Source organism: Hordeum vulgare, chromosome 7H, assembly GCF_904849725.1.
Source record: "Hordeum vulgare subsp. vulgare chromosome 7H, MorexV3_pseudomolecules_assembly, whole genome shotgun sequence".
In the NCBI taxonomy this organism is placed as follows: Eukaryota; Viridiplantae; Streptophyta; class Magnoliopsida; order Poales; family Poaceae; genus Hordeum; species Hordeum vulgare.
In genome coordinates, this window is record NC_058524.1 from 195,156,470 (window position 1) to 195,178,024 (window position 21,555).

At 43.9% G+C, this 21,555-nt stretch overlaps 1 protein-coding gene across 1 annotated transcript; it reads right to left on the minus strand.

Moving 5' to 3' along the window:
- LOC123409964 lies at positions 1 to 6,748 on the minus strand. Its single transcript, XM_045102834.1, has 3 exons — positions 6,248 to 6,748; positions 1,978 to 3,742; positions 1 to 1,419 (listed from the first exon to the last, which is right to left on the minus strand). The coding sequence occupies exons 1-3, from the start codon at positions 6,615 to 6,617 to the stop codon at positions 351 to 353; spliced, it is 3,204 nt and encodes a 1,067-aa protein (XP_044958769.1). The 5' UTR covers positions 6,618 to 6,748; the 3' UTR covers positions 1 to 350.
- Between the last annotated feature and the right edge of the window lie 14,807 nt (positions 6,749 to 21,555).

Consider the following 21,555-nt stretch of genomic DNA (forward strand, 5'->3'; position numbering starts at 1 on the left):
TAGAAACTCAGCCTTATCAGTATACGTAGTACCAAGGAGGCCTTACCAACGAATCGCAGTGCTCCAGTTTATTCGATACTAGTGAACAACCCTCAGCCGAATAAAAAGGCCATGCTAAATGAAGCTCGTTGGTTAGCCTTACAAAAATAAATATAAATACCCTTCTAAAATCTAAACTAAGGAGATGAAATGTATATGGACGCCGCCCAACATGTCCTGCTGTTTCGAGGAGCTGACGATGAACATAATACGAAGGAGGAACACGCCAGCTCTATGGTAACAGGATCGCTGCTGCAATTTGCCGCTCAAAAGAGAAAAGGAAAACAGACGTTGCTGCGATTACCAGCTCATCAATTAGACGCCTTTGCGCCCCGCGCTTTTTGCAGGCTGCCCAAGACGCTGTCCACAAGCTTATCCTTGCTTTTATCCTCTTCCGAGTCTGATTCTGATGAAACAAAGGAATACTGCTTCTGTGGCTGCTGCAGCTGCTGCCTTGCAGCCCTCAGAGTGTCAAGATAACCCAGACTGCTCCTGGAACAGTCCACGACCCCGTCAATCTCTTGAGGTTTCTTGCCAGAGCCATCGTCCTTGCTGCTGTTCCAGGAATCAATGATTTTGAGGAGTGAGCTCTGCTCAACGCCTCTTCTGGGCTCTTGGTCTGCTTGATTCTCATCGTCAGAGAAATCATCTTCTGAGCAGGTGGGAGGCCGGTAGCATGCTCCTTTATCAACCCCCTCTTCAGCAGTTTTGGCAGTGGCAGACACAGGGCCAAGTTCCCCCCAGATGGAATCATCACCATTACTTTGATTTCCATCGCCCTTGCTGCCACCCTGGCCATTCCCACTTTCTGCAGGCAGAACCCTTGGAAATTTTACTCTTATACCAGGCATAATCTGCAACAGTGACTCAATGTCTGCATATCCCAGCTTCTGGTGGTCAAGCTCGTACCCATGCTTCTGAGCAAACTGACGCTTGAAAATGCTGATGTTAAATCCATATTTGTATTGCACGAGAAGGTCCTTTAATAGCTTGTGGCAATCAGACAATGTTTCCTCCCTATTCGGAGTCCTGTTTGTCCTGCCTTTGTCACCACCATATTTACCCTGCTCCAATGGCTTAACATTAAACAGAGTACTCAGATCAAACTTACTAGAATTTGGTGCAGTGCATGTTGTGCTAGAATTTGGTGGAGTGCTTCTTGTGCTAGAATTTGGTGGAGTGCTTCTTGTGCTAGAATTTGGTGGAGTGCATGTTCTCTTTTGAGGGAGTGTAAGACGGAAAGGAAATTCGCTGGAAGGAGTTTCCTCGATCCATTTCTTTTCTGAAAGTAACAAATGAACCAGATGACTGACATCTTTCTCGACAAGGCCTCTGAGAGGCCAACACTCTAAATTCTGCAATCCATGTACCAACTCCTCCCTGCCAATAAAAGAATCATATAAGAATAATCTCTCTTAAAGTGATCGAGCCAAACATGATTTGCAGCATTAGCTTATGTGAGTTTGGGTTGGATCCATTTTTTGCCTGTAATTAGTTCTGGAGTGGACAACACATGCTCGTGAAAGATATAGGTGTTCCCGGCACTAAGCTAACTATTTGAGCAACGTGATCATAACACATCCAACCAAATTAATGCGAAGTTTTAAAGCAGCAAGGCAAAATTGTAGACCTATGTTAACAGGCTACAAGATCTCATGCAAGCAAACCTATCTATAGATGGGCATATTTGTTGACAGCACAAAATATAAACCTGTTGGCAATGAATGCTATTTCCTTCTCCTTAGTTGAACTGGACAATCTACATACGGTCATATTGCTTCAGACACACAAACAGAAACACTATAAATCTAAAAAATATGTTACATGCAAGACATCATATTTCACAATCTTTAGTTACTGCTAAAATCTTCAACACTTTCGTAAGAACTGAGATCACTAGAAGGCATGAAATAAAATTATCAGGGTTAAAAGCTTTACCTTGTCTTCGCTTTCGAAACAAGCTCAGACCCAATGGGCTTTGATAGCTGTTTCCCTAGAACATCCCAAAAGTAAAATCTTGTGAATATTTTATTAACTACTTGCTGCTCATTTTCACAAGTTGAAGCCTTCAAAGATTGTGATTCCTCGGTTATGTCTGTCTTTGCTTCATCAATGCCATTTTTCATGGCTATACCATTATCTCCATCCAATTTTCCAAATTTCCACCACCGCGGTACCCAACTAAATAAGCCCTTGCTCATCTTGGAGGCATCACCCCCATCTTTACACAATGGAACAGATGCAGGTCCACTACATGGCTTCGAGCTCTGGAGGATAGGTGGATCCCTCTTTAAGTTTTCTGCCTCTTCTGCATGTTTTTCAGAATGGTCATGGTCAGACAAAATTGAAAAGTTAACAATCATCGCTGCAGAGCCATCTGTTACATCTGAACTTCTGTTCTGGGAAGAGGTCTTATGGATCCTATTCAAAAGCCTGCTACGTTGATCAGTACTGCGATCTTGCTGAGGAGTTCCCAAATCAACGACTTCAGCAGAAGTGCCTTCGTGACATGGAGGAACCTCACGATTAGCACTCTCAGGGCCATTCCATAGTACCCAGATCCTTTTTAATAGCCCATCACTGTTAACAGTATTTTCCAACCCTAAGGAAGAGGGAGTTCCAGGGGCATCAACTTCCTTCTGGTTGTCAGGTGATTCTGGACTTGTGGTTGGCCTTTTTAATAGCCCATCACTGTTAACAGTATTTTCCACCCCTAAGGAAGAGGGAGTTCCAGGGGCATCAACTTCCTTGTGGTTGGCAGGTGATTCTGGCCTTGCATTCATATCAACTGCTGGGCACACCTTTTGATCCTCAGGTAAGACATCTTGTGGGGAAGATGATACAGCAGATGCAGCTGGGTTCTCATTTACAGTCTGCTTGAAGCTTCTGTCCCTGATGATACTTTGAGAACTTACGGTTTTACAGTTTTGTTCAGGAAAAGAAGTTGACACGGAGGATGGAGGCTTCTTATCACTGTGTGTTGCTTGACCGCGATTATTGTCCTTCACATCACTTTCAACAGAACTCAGGGGCTCAAAACATTGTTCAGCAGGTTCCAGTAATTTTTTCTTCACCCCAACTACACACGGCTCGCCTAAAGCAGTTGAAGGAGTAACAAACTTCACAATATCTGGCATTGATAGGAGAAGGCAAGACAACTTTTTGTGGCCAAAGAAATCATTACCAAGAGACACATTGTTGTTTTTGAGTTGTCGAAGAAGAGTCGAAAGCGTGACCCCACTAGGATACGAATTCAGTGCCTCTCGTATCCCATCAACCACATCTTTGGGGATTGCAGTAACTGCATTTTTGGGATTACGGCATAATTTATCAGATGGTGCTGATGGTGCAATGGTTTCTTCTGATTCAGCCTCCACGAAGGGGTCGTCAAGGGCTCCTTTGTAGTGACCATACCAAGATCCAGATAAACCATCTGGTGGGTGGTTAAAATGCTTGGGTGAGAAACTTTCCCCTTTCACTAAAGCTTCCCAAGGCCACATAATCGTCGCTGCATTGCATAGTACACTAGTAGTTTTACCAGGACAAGCAAGTAGTATGTTATAGTTGCTCATTCGCAACCGATGCAAAATGTTGGCGAAATCTTTATCCCCAGATATGAGGAAAAAATGAGCTGGTGGCGGGTTCTGAGCAATCCAGTAGACAAGATCAGCCATAAATGACCGGTCAGAACTGTTCTTTCCACCTACATTATTGAAATAGCATTGTCAGTACTACCAGAGAAACCACAATAGCACATCAGCGAAGAATCAAAGATAATACAGAATGCCAAATTTGAAGAAATTCGAGAGCGCCAATGAGGAATGCTAATATTGGTACTTAACAATTGTTAGCAAACAAACTCCTAGCACCTCAATCCAAGCTTCAAATACTAGTCCATCATATCAATCAGGTCTTAACAGACTGATACGACAACAATATCATCTGATCACCTGATACCGGAGTTGCCTAAAATTGGGGAAAGATGGCTACACCACTGCCTAATATTTTATCGATCCAGAATTTGTATAAAAAACATCATGAATTTTCCCCTATAAAATTTGAAGGAATGACTACAGATTACGAAACCAATGATAAAATCCATATAGATTATACTTCTATAAGAGCATCAAGCAGTGAAGATGTTATCAAATCGAGTGATTGTAAATCAAATATTTATTTCTCAGAGTCTTCTAATGTTATCACGCTATAAAAATGAAGCACATTTCCCACAAATCTGAAGCAATATCAAAGCAAAGTTTTAACCTTTCTGGTAATAAAGAAAACACATACACATACACACATGGTTTCCTTGTTCCAGTCCATTAACACCCTGCAATCTGTTCCACTGTAGAAGGATACTCTTTTTATCCGTCTACAAATATGCTTGACTATTGACAAGGCAACATAACTCCAGAGCAGGCAAGTGTAAAACCAAGTAGCAGGCTAGCTAGCTAGCTATGATGTAGTACCATGCTGATATTACTTCCTGGCATAAAATTTCACACGGGGGAAGCTACACTGTATGAACACCAACACAAAAACTCTGATGTACTACTAACTGTCTCCAGGGCCGGCCCATAGGCTGGGGCAACAGGGCGACCACCCTAGGCCCCTGGGAGGTAGGGGCCCCGGCACAGTTAGTAGTACAATATACATATTGGGACATTTCTTCTTTAGGTCCAGGAAAATAAGAGGAAAGAAAAAGAAGGCCCAAGCCCATCACGTAGCTAACACTCACGGACCAAAAGAATCGATCGCTAGTTCGATGTGCAGCTGCAGCACTCCATCGATCTCTTCTAGTCTTCTCGTCTCCTCCCCCAAATTCTCCAACCCCAAAGAACAGCGGCGCCACTCTCGTGCACATCCAAATTCGAGGCGCCGCTCCCGTGCATCCATTACTGGAGATCAACAGTGATATTCCCTTCCCCAATCATCTCTCTTTGCATCCTCAATGTTCCCCATCATGTAGACGTTTGAGACATCACCGCATCAAAGATGGTACATATCCATCCTTCCCCTAATTACTCTTTTGATTCGCTAATCTGATTGCTCCATCTACATCTCCAATTCTTCTCTTCCTAGTTCCTACTCTTCTGTTGGCCTGTTCTAAAGCTTCATTGGATCTGGGGATGACAAGGGGAACGGGGAATGAGTGTTTCAGCCTTGCAGATCTGGGAAGCTACATAGACAGTTCGACATCAAGCCATATGCCCATATTCAGGTGATTTTGTTCCCTGTATTGACTGATTTTTGGCAATTGTTTGCTGACATGTCTTCTAAAAAATGTCTCATGATAACACAAACGATTCAAGTTGCTATCTATTTTGACAAGGTTTCCATACTTAGAAAAGCGAGATGATAGTCTCTTTGTGCCACTTAGAAGAGCGATCTTTGTATAACTATATTGCTTCCATACTATTATGATATACTCCCTCCGTTCCTAAATATAAGTCTTTAAAGAGATTTCATTAGGGGGGCTAAATACGGAGCAAAATGAGTGAATCTACACTCTAAAGCATGTCTATATACATCCGTATGTAGTTCTGTAGTGGAACCTCAAAAAGACTTATACTCCCTCCGTCCCAAAATTCTTGTCTTAGCTTTATCTAGAAATAGATGTATCTAAATACTAAAGTGTGACTAGATACATTCATATCTAGACAAGTTTAAGACAAGAATTTTGGGACGGAGGGAGTATTTAGGAACGGAGGGAGTAATTCTTTGGACCGTACAAACAAATAATTTGTGGAATGTGTTGCTTAGTTCAAAGACCATCAATCTATGCTATGTACTGAGTTGCTTTGGAAATACAATATATTCTGTTTTTTTATTTGTCCACAAGGGCCCCATTTGTCGTCTCGCCCCAGGGCCCGAATATGTATGGTCCGGCCCTGACTGTCTCAAATTGATTCAATTCGATTCTAGGCAACCCCAGTGTAACTCCATCCTGTCAAAGTAACTCATTTGTAGTATTGAATTATGTGAATGAAATATTAGTACAAACAAACAAAACTATACCGTGCAATTCATGACCGTCAACTCAAGCATACTAACAAGGCCAAACATGGCAATGCATCGCAAACCACCACCAGCAGAGCAGCACAACACGCGAAATGCGCAGGATTTTTTTTCCCCAAAATACTGTAATAGAGAATCGCACAGACAGAAGGGAATGTAACGGAAATGAGATGGGGCGGGAGGACGCAACTGCTTGGGACGTGGGAGATGACGACGCCGGTGGCGACGAGCGCCTCCTGCGCGGCGCGGGAGAGCTGGAGGACGTCCCCGAAGGCGGTGATGGAGAGCGGGCCGCGGACGCCGGCAGCGCGGAGCGCGGCGGAGACGCGCTGGGCGACGCGGCAAACGTTGACGTTCTGGGGGACGTGGCAGTTCTCGAAGTCCCACCACACCGACACCTTGACCGCCTTGCTCTCCTCCTCGTGCTGCCGCCGCCAGCCGGAGCTTCCCGCCGCCTCCGACGCCGAGCTGAGGCAGCGATGGCGGTGGCCGTGCCCCTGGTAGCGGCAGAGGTGGGCGCCGGCGGAGGGGAAGCGGCGGAGGAGGAGCTGCGGCGACATGGCTGGGGGCTCGGATCGGCGCCGCCTCTCCCTCTGGGCCGGGGTGGGCTTGCGGTTCGTGCAAGGGTTTTTGGTTAAACCCGTCTGAAAAAGGAAAAGAATTATGTTCAGCCGACCGATCTGGTGCGAGGCATCCGCCGCCGTCTTCACTTACCTCTGTTATCTATCTTCACAACAAATGTATTGCTGTATTATAGAACGGGCTATTATTATAGAACGGTGACAATAAATGACGACCGTGAGCGGTTGAAGATGTCGTAATTTTTATAACATGGATCAAAAAATTATTGTACGAATGTGCAAGCGGTCGAATATGTCATAAAAAAAATTAATTTTTTTTACACAAAACTTTACAAACAAGGTTGGGGCAATCTTCATACAAAACTTGAAGGCTCTCAACAAAACCACGAAGCTTCACCACAATGAAATGTGGCTCCGAGATGACCTCAGACGTCTAGGGTGCTCAAGTGCCCAACAGTAACAAGATCCGCATGGGATTAGTGGTGGCAATCAAATATCTCTTGATGAAAGTGTAGGTCAGGACCTTCTCAACCAATACCTAGAAAATCAACAAGTTTGATTGGCTAGGGAGAGAGATCGGGCGAAAATGAGCTTTGGAGCAACAATGGAGCTTGGGAAGGTGAGAGGTCACCTTATTGAGGAAGAAGACCCCTCTATATAATGGGGGAAAGAATCCAATCGTTAACCCCACTCACAGCCCGAGCAAAGCGGTACTACCGCACGGTAGGTTCACCAACCACGGTAGTAAAAAATTAGTACCGTGCCTACCACCGCACAGGCTGAGGTTGCGAAAAAAGTCCGAGGAAGCGGTAGTAAAAAACTACTACCTCGAGAAAGCGGTACTACCGCTAGTCCTTTTGCACAGACAGGGAGAAACATGTTGGAGCTCCATTAAAGCAAGGGAAAGGTGGTGCAATAGAAATGTGTACGTGTTGATTCCACCCTAACCTTTCCGAAGCGGACCACCTCTTAATAGTACGGCTTTCCTACGACTCAAATCCACCAAAGAGAAACGTATAAAGCAACCGTCTTTGAGAGACTCCGATGGGCACCGAATCGTCTTATGCTTAGTCATGGATTATCTGAAATGCTCAATGCACACGATTAGTCCGCACACGCATTATCATCAATCACCAAAACCACTTAGGGAGAAATATGCCTTAACAATCTCCTCCATTTTGGTGAATTGATGACAATACAGGATTTGCACTAGAGGATATAAAAATAACATATGCAAACCCAAAATCTATAAACTAGAGATAAGGTCCCCCTGGATGTGTGCATACTTTAGATAAAGGACATGGTCTGTACAGCACACAACCAAGGAATAGCACTCCCCCTAGATTTTATAGACGAGGCATTCCTTGCAACAAACTGAATAAACACTAAGCATAGAAGCAAAGCATAGCATGTGAGCATGAAGATAAGGACACATAATAATTAGACTCACAAGCTACTAACATACTGGATAATAATGAGATAATAAAGATAGAGGAGTGATAGCATATGTCTCACACCATATGATAGATTACGACGTCTCCTGGTCTCACACACAAAACAAAACCAGCCAAAGTAGCAACGGAAGTTCAACGAACAAAGCGACACAGAAAACGAAGAAACTAGCAAATCCTACACTCCCTCCCCCTTTGTCATCGGGGCACCAAAAAGGCAGAGAGGTCACCTAAGACACAGGTGGTATCTCGAAATGTAGAGGAATCATCCATCGGACTCCTCATCAGACTCCTCATCGGTCTCCTCATCAGACTCCTAATCAGACTCAGCCAACTAAAGATTCTTCTTTTCCATCCAGGCAGCTTCAGGAGTAATGTCTTGCTCAGACCCACTGGAGATGTGCATGTCGAGCTTCCTCAGAATCAGCTTGTCGTGCTGGCGGCTCTCCTTCTGAGCGACATGAGTCATATACTATCCCTTTGCATGCATGCAAAATAAAGTCTTCATCCGGCCCTAGAGCTTCTGGACCCAAGATGGCTTGGCAGAGGAAGGCACATGTGTCTTTGGAATGCCCTCATCCTCAGCCTCATCCTTATCCTCATCAGTATCCATGGTGGCAGCAGCAGGGGTAGTGGTAGTGTTGGCCCACTTGTTCTTTTGACACAGCTTAATAGGGTCATGGCGGATCCAGCCGGGAGCATGAAACTCTATTTCTGGAAAGGCCACCGACCACTTATCCCGTATCAAGTAATATAAATAAGATCCATAGATGGGAACCTTACGGTGAAAAACTGCCGATTGAAGCTCACTCCACATGATGTGAGACACATCAAGTGGTCCAGAAGCACGAGCCCGCTCTTTCTGACACATCAAAAGCATATCCACCAGATATGAATGCACCTGGTCCTTGTTGCCAACGCGCAAAAACAGAGTGTTGCGAAAGATTCGGTGCATGACATCAAGGAATGGGTTCAGTACGTGGGAGCTCTCACCAGATGAGGACGCCTTCTCAATAAAGTAGGGCACCAACTTTTCCTTAGGTCTAGCAGATGGCTTGGCGTGTGGGCGCAAACCAACTGGGTTCTCAAGCCCCTCGTCATGAATGTTCAGAAGATCCATAAACTCCTTCCAAGTAGCAGACAACCTCTCTCCATTGGTCATCCAAGTCATAGTGCGCTCCGCATCAGTGTGGAAGTGGACTGTAACAAAGAACTGAGCCACAATCTCAGGATCAAAGTCAAGGTGAAACGAGATGAGCTCCTCAATCCCAAGTTGTTGCACCATGGCCAGAGGTTCACCAAAGTATGCGGGTCCTTCTTGAGATGATCCATGTCAATCCACTGAACCGGTACATAGATATTCTTCTTGGTCTTGATCACATCTTCATAAATGAGAGCCTGTTGCTTGGACCAGAACAGTTCACATCCCTGGAGATGAACCGTATCGATGACATAGGGGTTGATCTTCCGGCGAATCAAAAACTCAGCTTGCGGCATAGTGATACGTCTCTGTCGTATCTACTTTTCCAAACTCTTTTGCCCTTGTTTTGGACTCTAATTTGCATGATTTGAATGGAACTAACCCGGACTAACGTTGTTTTTAGCAGAATTGCCATGGTGTTGTTTTTGCGCAGAAATAAAAGTTATCGGAATGACCTGGAAATTTACGAGGATTTTTTGTGGAATATATAAAAAATACTGGCACAAGAATCGACCGGAGAAGTGGAGCGTGGAGCCCACAAGCCCACCAGGCCCCCCCCCGCCGCGCCTAGCAGGCTTGTGGGGCCCACGGAGCTCCGCCGCCTCCAACTCCAACTCTATTTAGTCCCTTTCGTCCGGAAAAAAAATCAAGGAGAAGAGTTCATCGCATTTTACGATAGGAGGCGCCGCCACCACCTGTTCTTCCTCTGGAGGGCTGATCCGGAGTCCGTTCTGGGCTCCGGAGAGGGGAGATTGTCGCCATCGTCATCACCAACCTTCCTTCATCGCCAATTCCATGATGCTCTTCACCATTCGTGAGTAATCTCATCGTAGGCTTGCTGGACAGTGATGGGTTGGATGAGATCTATCATGTAATCGAGTTAGTTTTGGCGGGGATTGATCCCTAGTATCCACTATGTTCTGAGATTGATGTTGCTACTTTGCCATGCTTAATGCTTGTCACTAGGGCCCGAGTGCCATGATTTCAGATCTGAACCTATTATGTTCTCGTTAATATATGTGTGTTCTTGATCCTATCTTGCAAGTTGTAGTCACCTACTATGTGTTATGACCCGGCAACCCCGGAGTGACAATAGCCGGAACCACTCCCGGAGATGACCATAGTATGAGGAGTTCATGTATTCACTAAGTGCTAATGCTTTGTTCTGGTTCTCTATTAAAAGGAGAACCTTAATATCCCGTAGTTTCCATTAGGAACCCGTTGCCACGGGAGGGATGGACAATAGATGTCATGCAAGTTCTTTTCCCTAAGCACGTATGACTACATACGGAATACATGCCTACATTACATTGACGAACTGGAGCTAGTTACATATCTCTCCGTGTTATAACTGTTGCATGATGAATATCATCCGGCATAATTATCCATCACCTATCCAATGCCTACGAGTTTTTCCTACTGGTCCTTTCTACGTTACTTTGCCGCTATTGCTGTCACTGCTGCTACTGTTACTCTATCGCTATTGTTGTCGCTGCTGCTACTATTACCGTTGCTACTGTTGCTATCACACTACCTTGCTAGTGATACTTTGCTGCGGATACTAAGTTTTTCAGGTGTGGTTGAATTGACAACTCAACTGCTAATACTTGAGAATATTCTTTGGCTCCCCCTTGTGCCGAATCAACAAATTTGGGTTGAATACTCTACCCTCGAAAACTGTTGCGATCCCCTATACTTGTGGGTTATCAAGACTATTTTCCGGCGCCGTTGCCAGGGAGGCATAACACTATTCTGGGATTTACGTCTGCTGATCACTATAAGGAATCCGAGAGATCCAAAAACTAAAGTCTTGCCCTCAACTACGAGGACAGGTAAGGAACTGCCATCTAGCTCTGCACTTGATTCACCTTTAGTTATGATTAAGTTTGCGACACCACCTCCTGCTAGAAATTTTGAAGTGTCGCATGTGCTTGATGATGCTATTTCTGCTGTCCATGATGCTTGTGATGATGCTATGCTTGATACTGCTTTGCCACTAGGTGCATTCCTTGATGCACAAATTGCTAGAGTTGCTGCTAGATGTGATGATACTTCTGAAACTGTTGAGATTATTGAAGTAGAACCTGCTATTTCGCCTGTTAGAACTAGCTCTCCTAGATATGAATTGCCTGATATGCCTGAGGGTTATGTTATGGAGGGAGAGATAGATGAGGACTTTCTTTCTTGTAAGGATAGCTATGATCTTGAGAACTTACTGCGCAAGTGGAAAGAAAAAGCTTTGAACGCTAGGATGAAATACGGCCCGAAGTTTGCTACTTCGCCTATCTTTGTGACTGATAAGGATTATGAACAGGAGCGGGGCCACCTCAATTCATGGGTATTCAGTTGAATACCCATTATTTTTGGCAAAAGACTAGGTATATGTTGTATATATACAGTGTATGTACAAGGAAAAACGAAACCGTGAAAAAGGCAATTCAGCCCATTGCTGCAGGTTGTACGCACGTCTATTTTCCCTCCCCACCATGACTTAGCCCATCGATGCAGGTTGTACGCACGTCACTTACACATCCATTGTCGTCTAGAAAATAGGCCCATCGATCAAACGCAACAGGACTTAGGAGAGTTAACCGCTGGCACCTCCCTTTTCTATGTTCCCCACTTCTCTTCCATGCGAGCCGCCATGGGTCTATTGCCATCGACTGATCAGGGATCGGACGTGCGCATGGTGGCGAAAATGGCGTGACTAATCCCCTCCCTTTGGTTCTGAACTTCTGATCACCGAAGTCTCCCACGGGCAGCATTGATCGATCCAATTTCAAAGCCACAACCCACAGATTCATCTATCCAAGGTATGAGTACTAATTACATCGATATATTAATCCTTCAACTTCTGAAGTTGGGATCTCTACTCTCATGCCAATCCTTAGTCGAACTGAATCCATCTATCACTGCTCTCACATACACAATTTTCTTCTTGCACTATCCAGCGTCCAGCAGGGAGCAGGCTATAGTACAGACGTACAAGTTTAAGCAAGTTAGTCTAACCACTTGTCTTTCTATTTATTAAATGTAATAAATTTCTAGACTTGTTTGCAGTCAATTCTAGATTGTTCAAACAAGATAATTTGCAAGGTAATACTTGAATGATTGCTTGGCCACATTCACTTAAAACGAATTCTTCTTGCAGGCTACAGATGAGGACATCATCACTCATTTTCAAAGCATCAACAATTGCAAAGTTATCGTGTATAATTTGTAAGTTTTCTGACCATTTGCTACTTTTCTACCCTCTATACATCTTAAGTTTTGCCATGGATTGTTGAACAATTATTACTTCCACAGGTTGAACAATTCCAAGTTATAAATATTTGATGAATGTAATATATCATGTACTCCCTCCGTTCCAAAATAAATGTCTCAACTTTATACTAACTCTAGTACAAAATTGTACTATGCTTGAGACACTTGACAGAGGAAGTAATATTTTTTATTTATTTTAAAACAAGTACAATATGCTGCTATTATCTAAAAAGGTTTTCAAAATTTGAATACACAGTCTCTAATTCTTGGGCCCGCCCCTGTTTATGAATTCTCTATCGACCCTGAGTTAATCACTCTGGTCGAATCTGATCCTTTTCACGGTTATGAGTCTAAAACGGTTGTAGCACATCTTACCAAACTGCACGATATAGCCACTCTATTCACGAGTGAGGAAAAGATCCGCCACTACTATATCCTTAAGTTGTTTCCTTTCTCGCTAAAGGATGACGCTAAAACTTGGTTCACCTCTCTTGCTCCTGGTTGTGTGTGTAGTCCCCAGGATATGATCTACTACTTCTCTGAAAAATATTTCCCTGCCCATAAGAAGCAAGCTGCCTTGCCGGAAATATACAACTTTGAGCAAGTTGAAGAAGAGAGTCTCCCACAAGTTGGGGGAGGCTCGTCCAGCTACTTAATGCTTTGCCTGATCACCCTCTTGAGAAGAATGAAATACTTGATATCTTCTATAATGGACTAACCGATGCTTCTAAGGACCACCTAGATAGTTGTGCCGGTTGTGTTTTTAGGGAACGAACTGTAGAACAAGCTGAGATCCTATTGAATAATATCTTGTGCAATGAGAATGCTTGGACTATTCCCGAACCACCTCCAAAGCCAACTCCCAAGAAAAGAGGTATCCTATTCCTCAGTCCTGAAGATATGCAAGAAGCTAAGAAATCTATGAAAGAGAAAGGCATTACATCTGAAGATGTAAAAAATCTACCACCTACCGAAGAGATCCATGGTCTTGATAACCCGATACAGGTGGTAGAGGTAAATTCTCTTCGTAGATTCGATGAGAGTGATATTCCTTTTGATAAACCTGCTAGCTTATGTCTGGATGAATTTGATGACTTTGTTGCCAAACAACAAAGTTTCAATGATTATGTTAGCAGACAATTGGAACAGAATGCTCGCATGCTTAGTCATTTAAGTGCTTGTGTGGACAGAAATGTCAATGATCTTAAGCTCTTGAGTAAACATGCATCTATGGTTACTACTCAGGTAGAGCAAGTACTTAAGGCTCAGAATGACTTGCTCAATGAGTTGAATGACAATTCTGTTAGAGTCGTCACTAGAGGCGGTAGAATGACCCAGGAACCTTTGTATCCTGAGGATCATCCTAAGAGAATTGAACAAGATTCTCAAGGAGTTAGCACTGATGCACCTAGTCATCCTAGGAAGAAGAAAGATGATAGGAACTTGCACGCTAGCAACCCTGTTGCTGTTACACCCGAGAGTCCAAACGATGTCTCTATTTCTGATGTCGAAACGCAATCTGGTGATGAACATGAGCCTAATGATAATATCGATAGTGAAAGGACGTGGATGTCGCCTAGAGGGGGGAGGTGAATAGGCGCTTTAAAATAATTAAGGTTTAGGCTTGAGCAAATGCGGAATAAAACTAACGTTTAATTTGTCAAGCACAAAACCTACAAACAACTAGGCTCACCTATGTGCACCAACAACTTATGCTAAGCAAGATAAAAAACTAAGTGATAGCAAGATATATTACAATAAACAATATGTCTATCAAAAAGTAAAGTGCATAAGTAAAGGGTTCGGGTAAGAGATAACCGAGGCACGGGGAGACGATGATGTATCCCGAAGTTCACACCCTTGCGGATGCTAATCTCCATTGGAGCGGTGTGGAGGCACAATGCTCCCCAAGATGCCACTAAGGCCACCGTAATCTCCTCACGCCCTCGCACAATGCAAGATGCCGTGATTCCACTAAGGGACCCTTGAGGGCGGTCACCGAACCCGTACAAATGGAAAACCTTGGGGGCGGTCACCGAACCCGTACACGTGGCAACCCTTGGGGGCGGTTACTGGTACCCGTACAAATTTCTCGGGGCAATCTCCACAACCTAATTGGAGACCCCGACGCTTGCCTGGAGCTTCACACCACAATGATTAAGCTCCGAGACACCACCAAGCTTCTAGGACGCCAAAGCATCCACGAAGAACAATATCTAGGGTACTAAGTACCAAAGGTAGTAAGCTTCTCAACTTCTCACTTCCACGTATCACCGTGGAGAACTCAAACCGATGCAACTAATGCAATGGCAAGAACACACGAAGTGGTCAAGTCCCTCACACTCAAATCCCTCCACAACAACGAAAGCTATGGAGAAATATGAGAGGAAGAACAAGGAGCTCACAAAGAACTCCAAGATCTAGATCCAAGGGGTTCCCCTCACATAGAGGAGAAAGTGATTGGTGGAGATGTGGATCTAGATCTCCTCTCTCTTTTCCCTCAAGAACAAGCAAGGATCATTGGAGGGGTTGAGAGTTAGCAAGCTCTAAGAATGTCAACAATGGAGGTAGAACAAGAGCTCAACGGATGGATAAGTCCAAGGGGGAAGAAGACCCCCTTTATATAATGGGGGAAGGAATCGGACCGTTACCCCCACTTACAGCCCGAGCCCAGCGGTACTACCGCTGGCTCCAGCGGTACTACCGCTGACCCTCCGGCGGTACTACCGCTGGCTGCAGCGGTACTACTGCTGACCCTCCAACGGTACTACCGCTGGCTGCAGCGGTACTGCCGCTGAGCCCATGGTAGCGCAAAGATACTACCGGGCCAACCACCGCCAAGAAAGTCTTCACAAAAAGTCCGATGCAGTACAACCGCAAAGATGACAGTACTAAAGTCCTGGAGTGGTACTACCGCTGACCAGAGGTGGTACTATCACTGGGCCAGCAGTACTACCGCAAGCTCTAATGGTACTACCGCTAGGGCCAGCGGTACTACCGCCAGCTCTAGTGGTACCACCGCTAGGGCCAGCGGTACTACCGCTAGGTCCAGCGGTACTACCGCTTGCCACTGAAACATCCATAACTTTCGCATACGAGCTCCGAATCGAGCAAACCCAAGCTTGTTGGATTCAGGACGACAAGAGCAATCCAAAGCTGATATGAAAATGCCAATGATCTAGAGATGTGAGACCTCTATGTATGAAGAACCGACAAAAACTACAACATCGAAAACATCATAGTAGTTACATATGGACTCCGTTTTTTATGAACTCGAGCTTGTCATGAAGATGACCATAAGCTCTAAAACTCACAAAGAGAAACACCAAATAAGAACCAAGAAGTATGATGCAAGGATGCAAATGGTTTGAGCTCTCAACGAACGATACGATCAAGCTAATCACTTGAAAGCCCTCCACCCTTGACAGTACAACATTCTATCCTAAACAGAAAACCTATCAAGGGCAAACCTATACCTTGCACCTTGACCTCTTGAGCTACATGATGATGATCTTGGCTTCCTCAAGATGGACCACCTTTCTTGATTGCGTTGGCTTGATGAAGACTAGTTGATTGCTCCCCCATACTCACTATGGGTGAGCCACTCTTCAGCATACTTTCACAAGTCCATTGCCACCACAATGGACGGCAGGCTTCAAGCATGATATCTTCGTGTTGATCCACTTGATCTTGCACACCGCAATCTTGATGATGATCACCACTTGACGTCATCCTTCATGGGTTGTATGAGATCTTCCTCTAGACGCAAGCCCATGGAAACACACCTAACCCCCACATAGAACTCTCACAAAGACCATGGGTTAGTACAAAAATACGTACTGGACAATGCTTACCATACCATGGGATCACTTGATCCCTCTCGGTACATCTTGTACGCTTTGTGTGTTGATCATCTTGATTTACTCTTTGTATGACGATCTTGATCAACCTTGTGTCTCTATGACCATTCTTTGGATAATACCTTGAATACCACCTTGGTCATCATATAAACTCCTTGAACCCAACAGATGGACTTCAAGAAGTGCCTATGGACAAATCCTATAAATATAACTTAAGGCAACCATTAGTCCATAGGAATTGTCATCAATTACCAAAACCACATATGGAGATATATGCTCTAACAGATAGTTATGTTCATGATGATGCTCAACCTAGCAATGATAAGGATGTGGAGATTGAACCTGTTGATCTTGATAACCCACAACCTAAGAATAGGAGATACGATAAGAATGACTTCACTGCTAGGAAGCATGGTAAAGAAAGGGAACCATGGGTTCACAAACCCATGCCCTTTCCTCCTAAACCATCCAAGAAAAAGGATGATCGGGATTTTGAGCGCTTTGTTGAAATGATTAGACTTGTCTTCCTGCAAATGCGTTTGATAGACATGCTCAAAATGTCTCCGTATGCTAAGTACATGAAGGATATTGTGACTAATAAGAGGAGGATACCTGAGGTTGAGATTTCCACCATGCTCGCTAATTACACCTTCAAGGGTGGAACTCCTGATAAACTAGGTGATCCCAGAGTGCCCACTATACATTGCTCTATTAAAGGCAACTACGTTAGAACTGCTTTATGCGCCCTTGGAGCCGGTGTTAGTGTTATGCCTCTCTCTCTTTATCATAGACTTGAACTGGATAAGTTGACACCCACTGAAATCTCTCTACAAATGGCCGACAAATCAACTGCTTTCCCTATCAGCATTTGCGAGGATGTGCCTGTTGTGGTTGCGAACGTTACTATCTTAACAGACTTTGTTATTCTGGATATTCCCGAGGATGATGCCATGGCGGTCATCCTTGGAAGACCCTTTTTAAACACAGCAGGGGTTGTTATTGATTGCAACAAAGGCAATGTTACTTTCCATGTCAACGGTAATGAGCATATGGTGCACTTTCGAAGAAACAATATCGAGTACATTGCATCAATGCTATCGAAAAAACTTCATCGATTCTTATTGGGAGCTTTGAATGCCCTATACCTACTGTCAAGATGAAGTATAATTTGCTTGTTGGGGATATGCACATCCCATTGAGGTAACCTAGTGACTATTCGAAAATTCTCCGTTCTTTTTTATGCGATTCGAAAAAGTTTGTCAAGGAGACTTGATCAACCTCATTCACGGATTTCTTTCGATGACCATGGGATGGATGAATCGAGGAGTCACAACCCTCTATTCCAAGCTTTCACCTTTGGTTGCTTAGAAGAAAAATGATAGATTTAGCTTTAGTTTTCCCTGTTTTCTGCTTTTTGCGTCACGTGGAAAAGTGTCCCGAAAATAAAAGTTCTTTGAATGTTGTGAAAATCAAGTATGTTTTTTTCTGGAATTTTTGAAAAATTCTGAGACGAAGAGCTAGTCAGGGGGATGCACCAGTGGGCCACAAACCCTGGAGGCGCGGGCACCCCCCTGGCCGCGCCTACCAGGCATGTGGGGTCCACGTGTCCCCCTCCACTTATTCTAGCTCCCATCTCCTTCTCCTACCTCCAGAAAAAATCGTTTCGCAGCTCAAACCCGTGTTCTTGTTCTTCTTGCTGCGATTTTCGATCTCCTTGTGAAAAGCCCCATTCACCAAACTGTTTTGGGGAAATTGTTCCTTGGTATGTGACTCCTCCATTGGTCCAATTAGTTTTTGCTCTAGTGCCTTATACGTCGCGTATTTTTGCTACCTTGGTGACCCCGTTCTTGAGCTTTGCATGCTAATTTTAGCTGGTCCCAAGTAGTTTTGATGTGTGATATGGCCTCTAGGCACTTGTCGGAGTAGTTGCTACGAGTTTCCTTGGGCCTTGTTCACTTTTTCTTTGAGTCACTGAAAATTTCAGAAAAGGAAGATGTTCAGGAGAAACTATCATGGTGGTTCCTCAAGCAAGAAGGGTCCCCGTCTCGCGATTCGGGAGCCCGGTCCTTACCAACAGAGGAACGCACAGGTACAACCATGTGAATGGCCTTCTGATGAATTCATGATTGAGGCAGGTTTCAAAGACGAGTTTGATACACTTGTTCACAACGTCGGACTCGAAGAATTCATCTCCGATAAATGTGAACAATATACTACTCTCATTGCCTCTTTTGTTCGTAGATTCAAATTTTCAGCTGGCCGTGACACATCCGTACTGTTCGATCTCTATGACAAATCGTATACCATGGATTTAGAGGATTTCAATAGAATTTGCAAGATACCTATTTGGGGTAGTCTCAATGATCCTCCTAAATCTTCGGTTAGAGATTTTTTCTCTAGTATAACTGTTGGAGAAACTAGAGATATTACATAGGCTACCATGGGGAGAATTCATTTTCCTGCCTTGCATTACTTTGCCCTCTTCATAGGTAGATGCATTAACGACAAGATTGAGCATTGTCACCTCTGCGCACCTGACCTTAGTATTCTTAAGAGCGCAGTAACGGGTGATAGAAGTTTTAACATGGGAGCTATAATTGCGAGGAGGCTGAATAATAATGCGAATGAAGGGGATTTCTTTGGTGGGATCTATGCCACTCGCATAGCAAATTTTCTTGGAGTACCCATACGCGAAGGAGATCCCCCGCTCCATACAACTTTCCTTTATCACGCCGCTATGACACGCTATCAGTTCCTTGAGAGGGATAATGAATCCCTCCTATACCGGTTAATATTTAACCGACAACGTGTTTTCCATATTACCCTTCCTGCTCCTGCCTTCTTTGACTTTCAGGTAAAACGGAGATATTACATAACCAGAGGAGAGGCAGAGGAGTATGAGAAGGAGGCAAAGGCTACTCGCCTCCGTGAGGCAGCTATTCAGGCGGTAGCAGCAGCGCTCCCGTACAACCCCCATTATGATTTTGGGTATCACCCGGACCATCAATGGGAGTAGACCAACTTAGGCCAAAAGCCTAAGCTTGGGGGAGTACGTGTTTCTCACCGACTTTATATTCTTGCTCACACTTTCACTTTGATAGTCGGTGTTCACACCTTGCCATTGTATCATCCATGCTAGTTTGTTTCTTTTTCTCGCTTTCTTCTCGTGTGTTTGTCTAGTTTGAGAAATCCAAAAATATTTCTTGTTCTTCTTTTGCTTGTTGGGAGCTTTCCCGTGTAAATAGTTTTCTTTTTCTTTGGGTCAAGGTAGAAGACCATGGTTACAATGTTTAGTGGCTCTCGCATGCATATCTGTTTATCTGTCAAAAAGCCATATTACTTTGTCTTCTTCTTTGCGTTTGCTTGCAGATTCCAGCTTAGTCCAATGCACGAGCACTCTTATTATTGTTCACATCGTTCGGTCGTGCAAGTGAAAGGCAATAATGACGATATATGATGAAGTGACTGAGCCTGGAAAAGCTGGTATGAACTCGATCTATTTTGTTTTTGTAAATATGACTAGCTCATCGTTTCTAGTTCAGCTTTGTTGTGAGAGAGACATGTTTGCAATGACAATTTAGAGATCATAGTTTCTGATGCCATGCTTAATTAGCTAGGAGCTTATAATGGTTTGTCTTGGATGCCAACATGAATTCTGAGATGATTATGATGTAGTATGATAGGATGGTATCCTCCTTTAAATGATTCAAGTGGCTTGACTTGGCGCATGTTCACGCATGTAGTTGAAACAAAGGAACATAGCCTCTATGATATTCATGTTCATGGTGATTTATGTCCTACTCATGCTTGCACTCAATGATGGTTAATCTCAATGCATTTTGATGAATGTTGTCGCTCTCTAGTAGGTCACTTCCCAGTCTTCTGCTAGCCTTCACTTGTACTAAGCGGGAATACTGCTTGTGCATCCACTTCTATAAACCCAAAGTTGTTCCATATGAGTCCACCATACCTACCTATATGCGGTATCTACCTGTCGTTCCAAGTAAATTTGCATGTGCCACTCTCTAAACCTTCAAGAAATAATTTGTTTTGCATGCCCGAACCGCTCATGTGGTGACAAGGGGCGGTCAGTATCTTCCATGCTAGGCGTGTTATCCTCGATATGTGTTTATTCACTATCATTCACGAGAAAGGGGCCGGTAATTGGAATGCCCAGTTCCATGCTCAAATCGAAAAGATGATTGCAAACAAAACTCCCCCTGGATTGATGTTGGTATGGACGGCACCCGAGTATTCGGCTAGTCGTGGAGTGTGATTGATCGGTGGTGGGGGAGTCAAAACTTTACTTTTCTGTTTGGGAACCGCCTATAGTATGTGTAGCATGGAAGATGGTGAAAACTCTTGGTCATTGCGTTGACAATGAAAGCATGACACCCAAAATTATTTATCTTTGTCTTCAAAGCTTGAGCTCCGGCACCTCTGCAAATCAATGCTTCCCTCTACGAAGGGCCTGTCTATTTATGTTTCTATTGAGTCATCCTCTCCTTATAAAAGCACCAATTAGAGAGCACCTCTGTCATTTCTATGCTTTGCTTTTAATTGTCATTGAGTATGACTGTGACTGGATCTTCTTTGCCATGAATTACAATGTTCAGTCAGCCCTTGGTCTTTGAAGGTGCTCTGCATTTATGTTTTGCGGTCTCAGAAACAGCTAGCGAGATACCATCTATTCGAACTGCTTCATGATTATTTTGATTGAAGTGTTGATGTTTAAAATTCATTATTATTGCTTGCTAGTTGATTATGCCATTGATATGAGTTTGCCATGAGACCTAAATGTCATTGCTTATGTGCTTAGCTTACGATCTTGTTGAAAATCTAAATATGAGTTAGACATAATTGCAACAACAAGATCAAACAGAGTTCGTAAATTTTTTTCTTTAGTATCTTTCAGTTTGTCAACTGAATTGCTTGAGGACAAGCAAGGCTTTAAGCTTGGGGTAGTTGATACGTCTCTGTCGTATCTACTTTTCCAAACTCTTTTGCCCTTGTTTTGGACTCTAATTTGCATGATTTGAATGGAACTAACCCGGACTAACGATGTTTTCAGCAGAATTGCCATGGTGTTGTTTTTGTGCAGAAATAAAAGTTCTCGAAATGACCTAGAAATTTACGAGGAT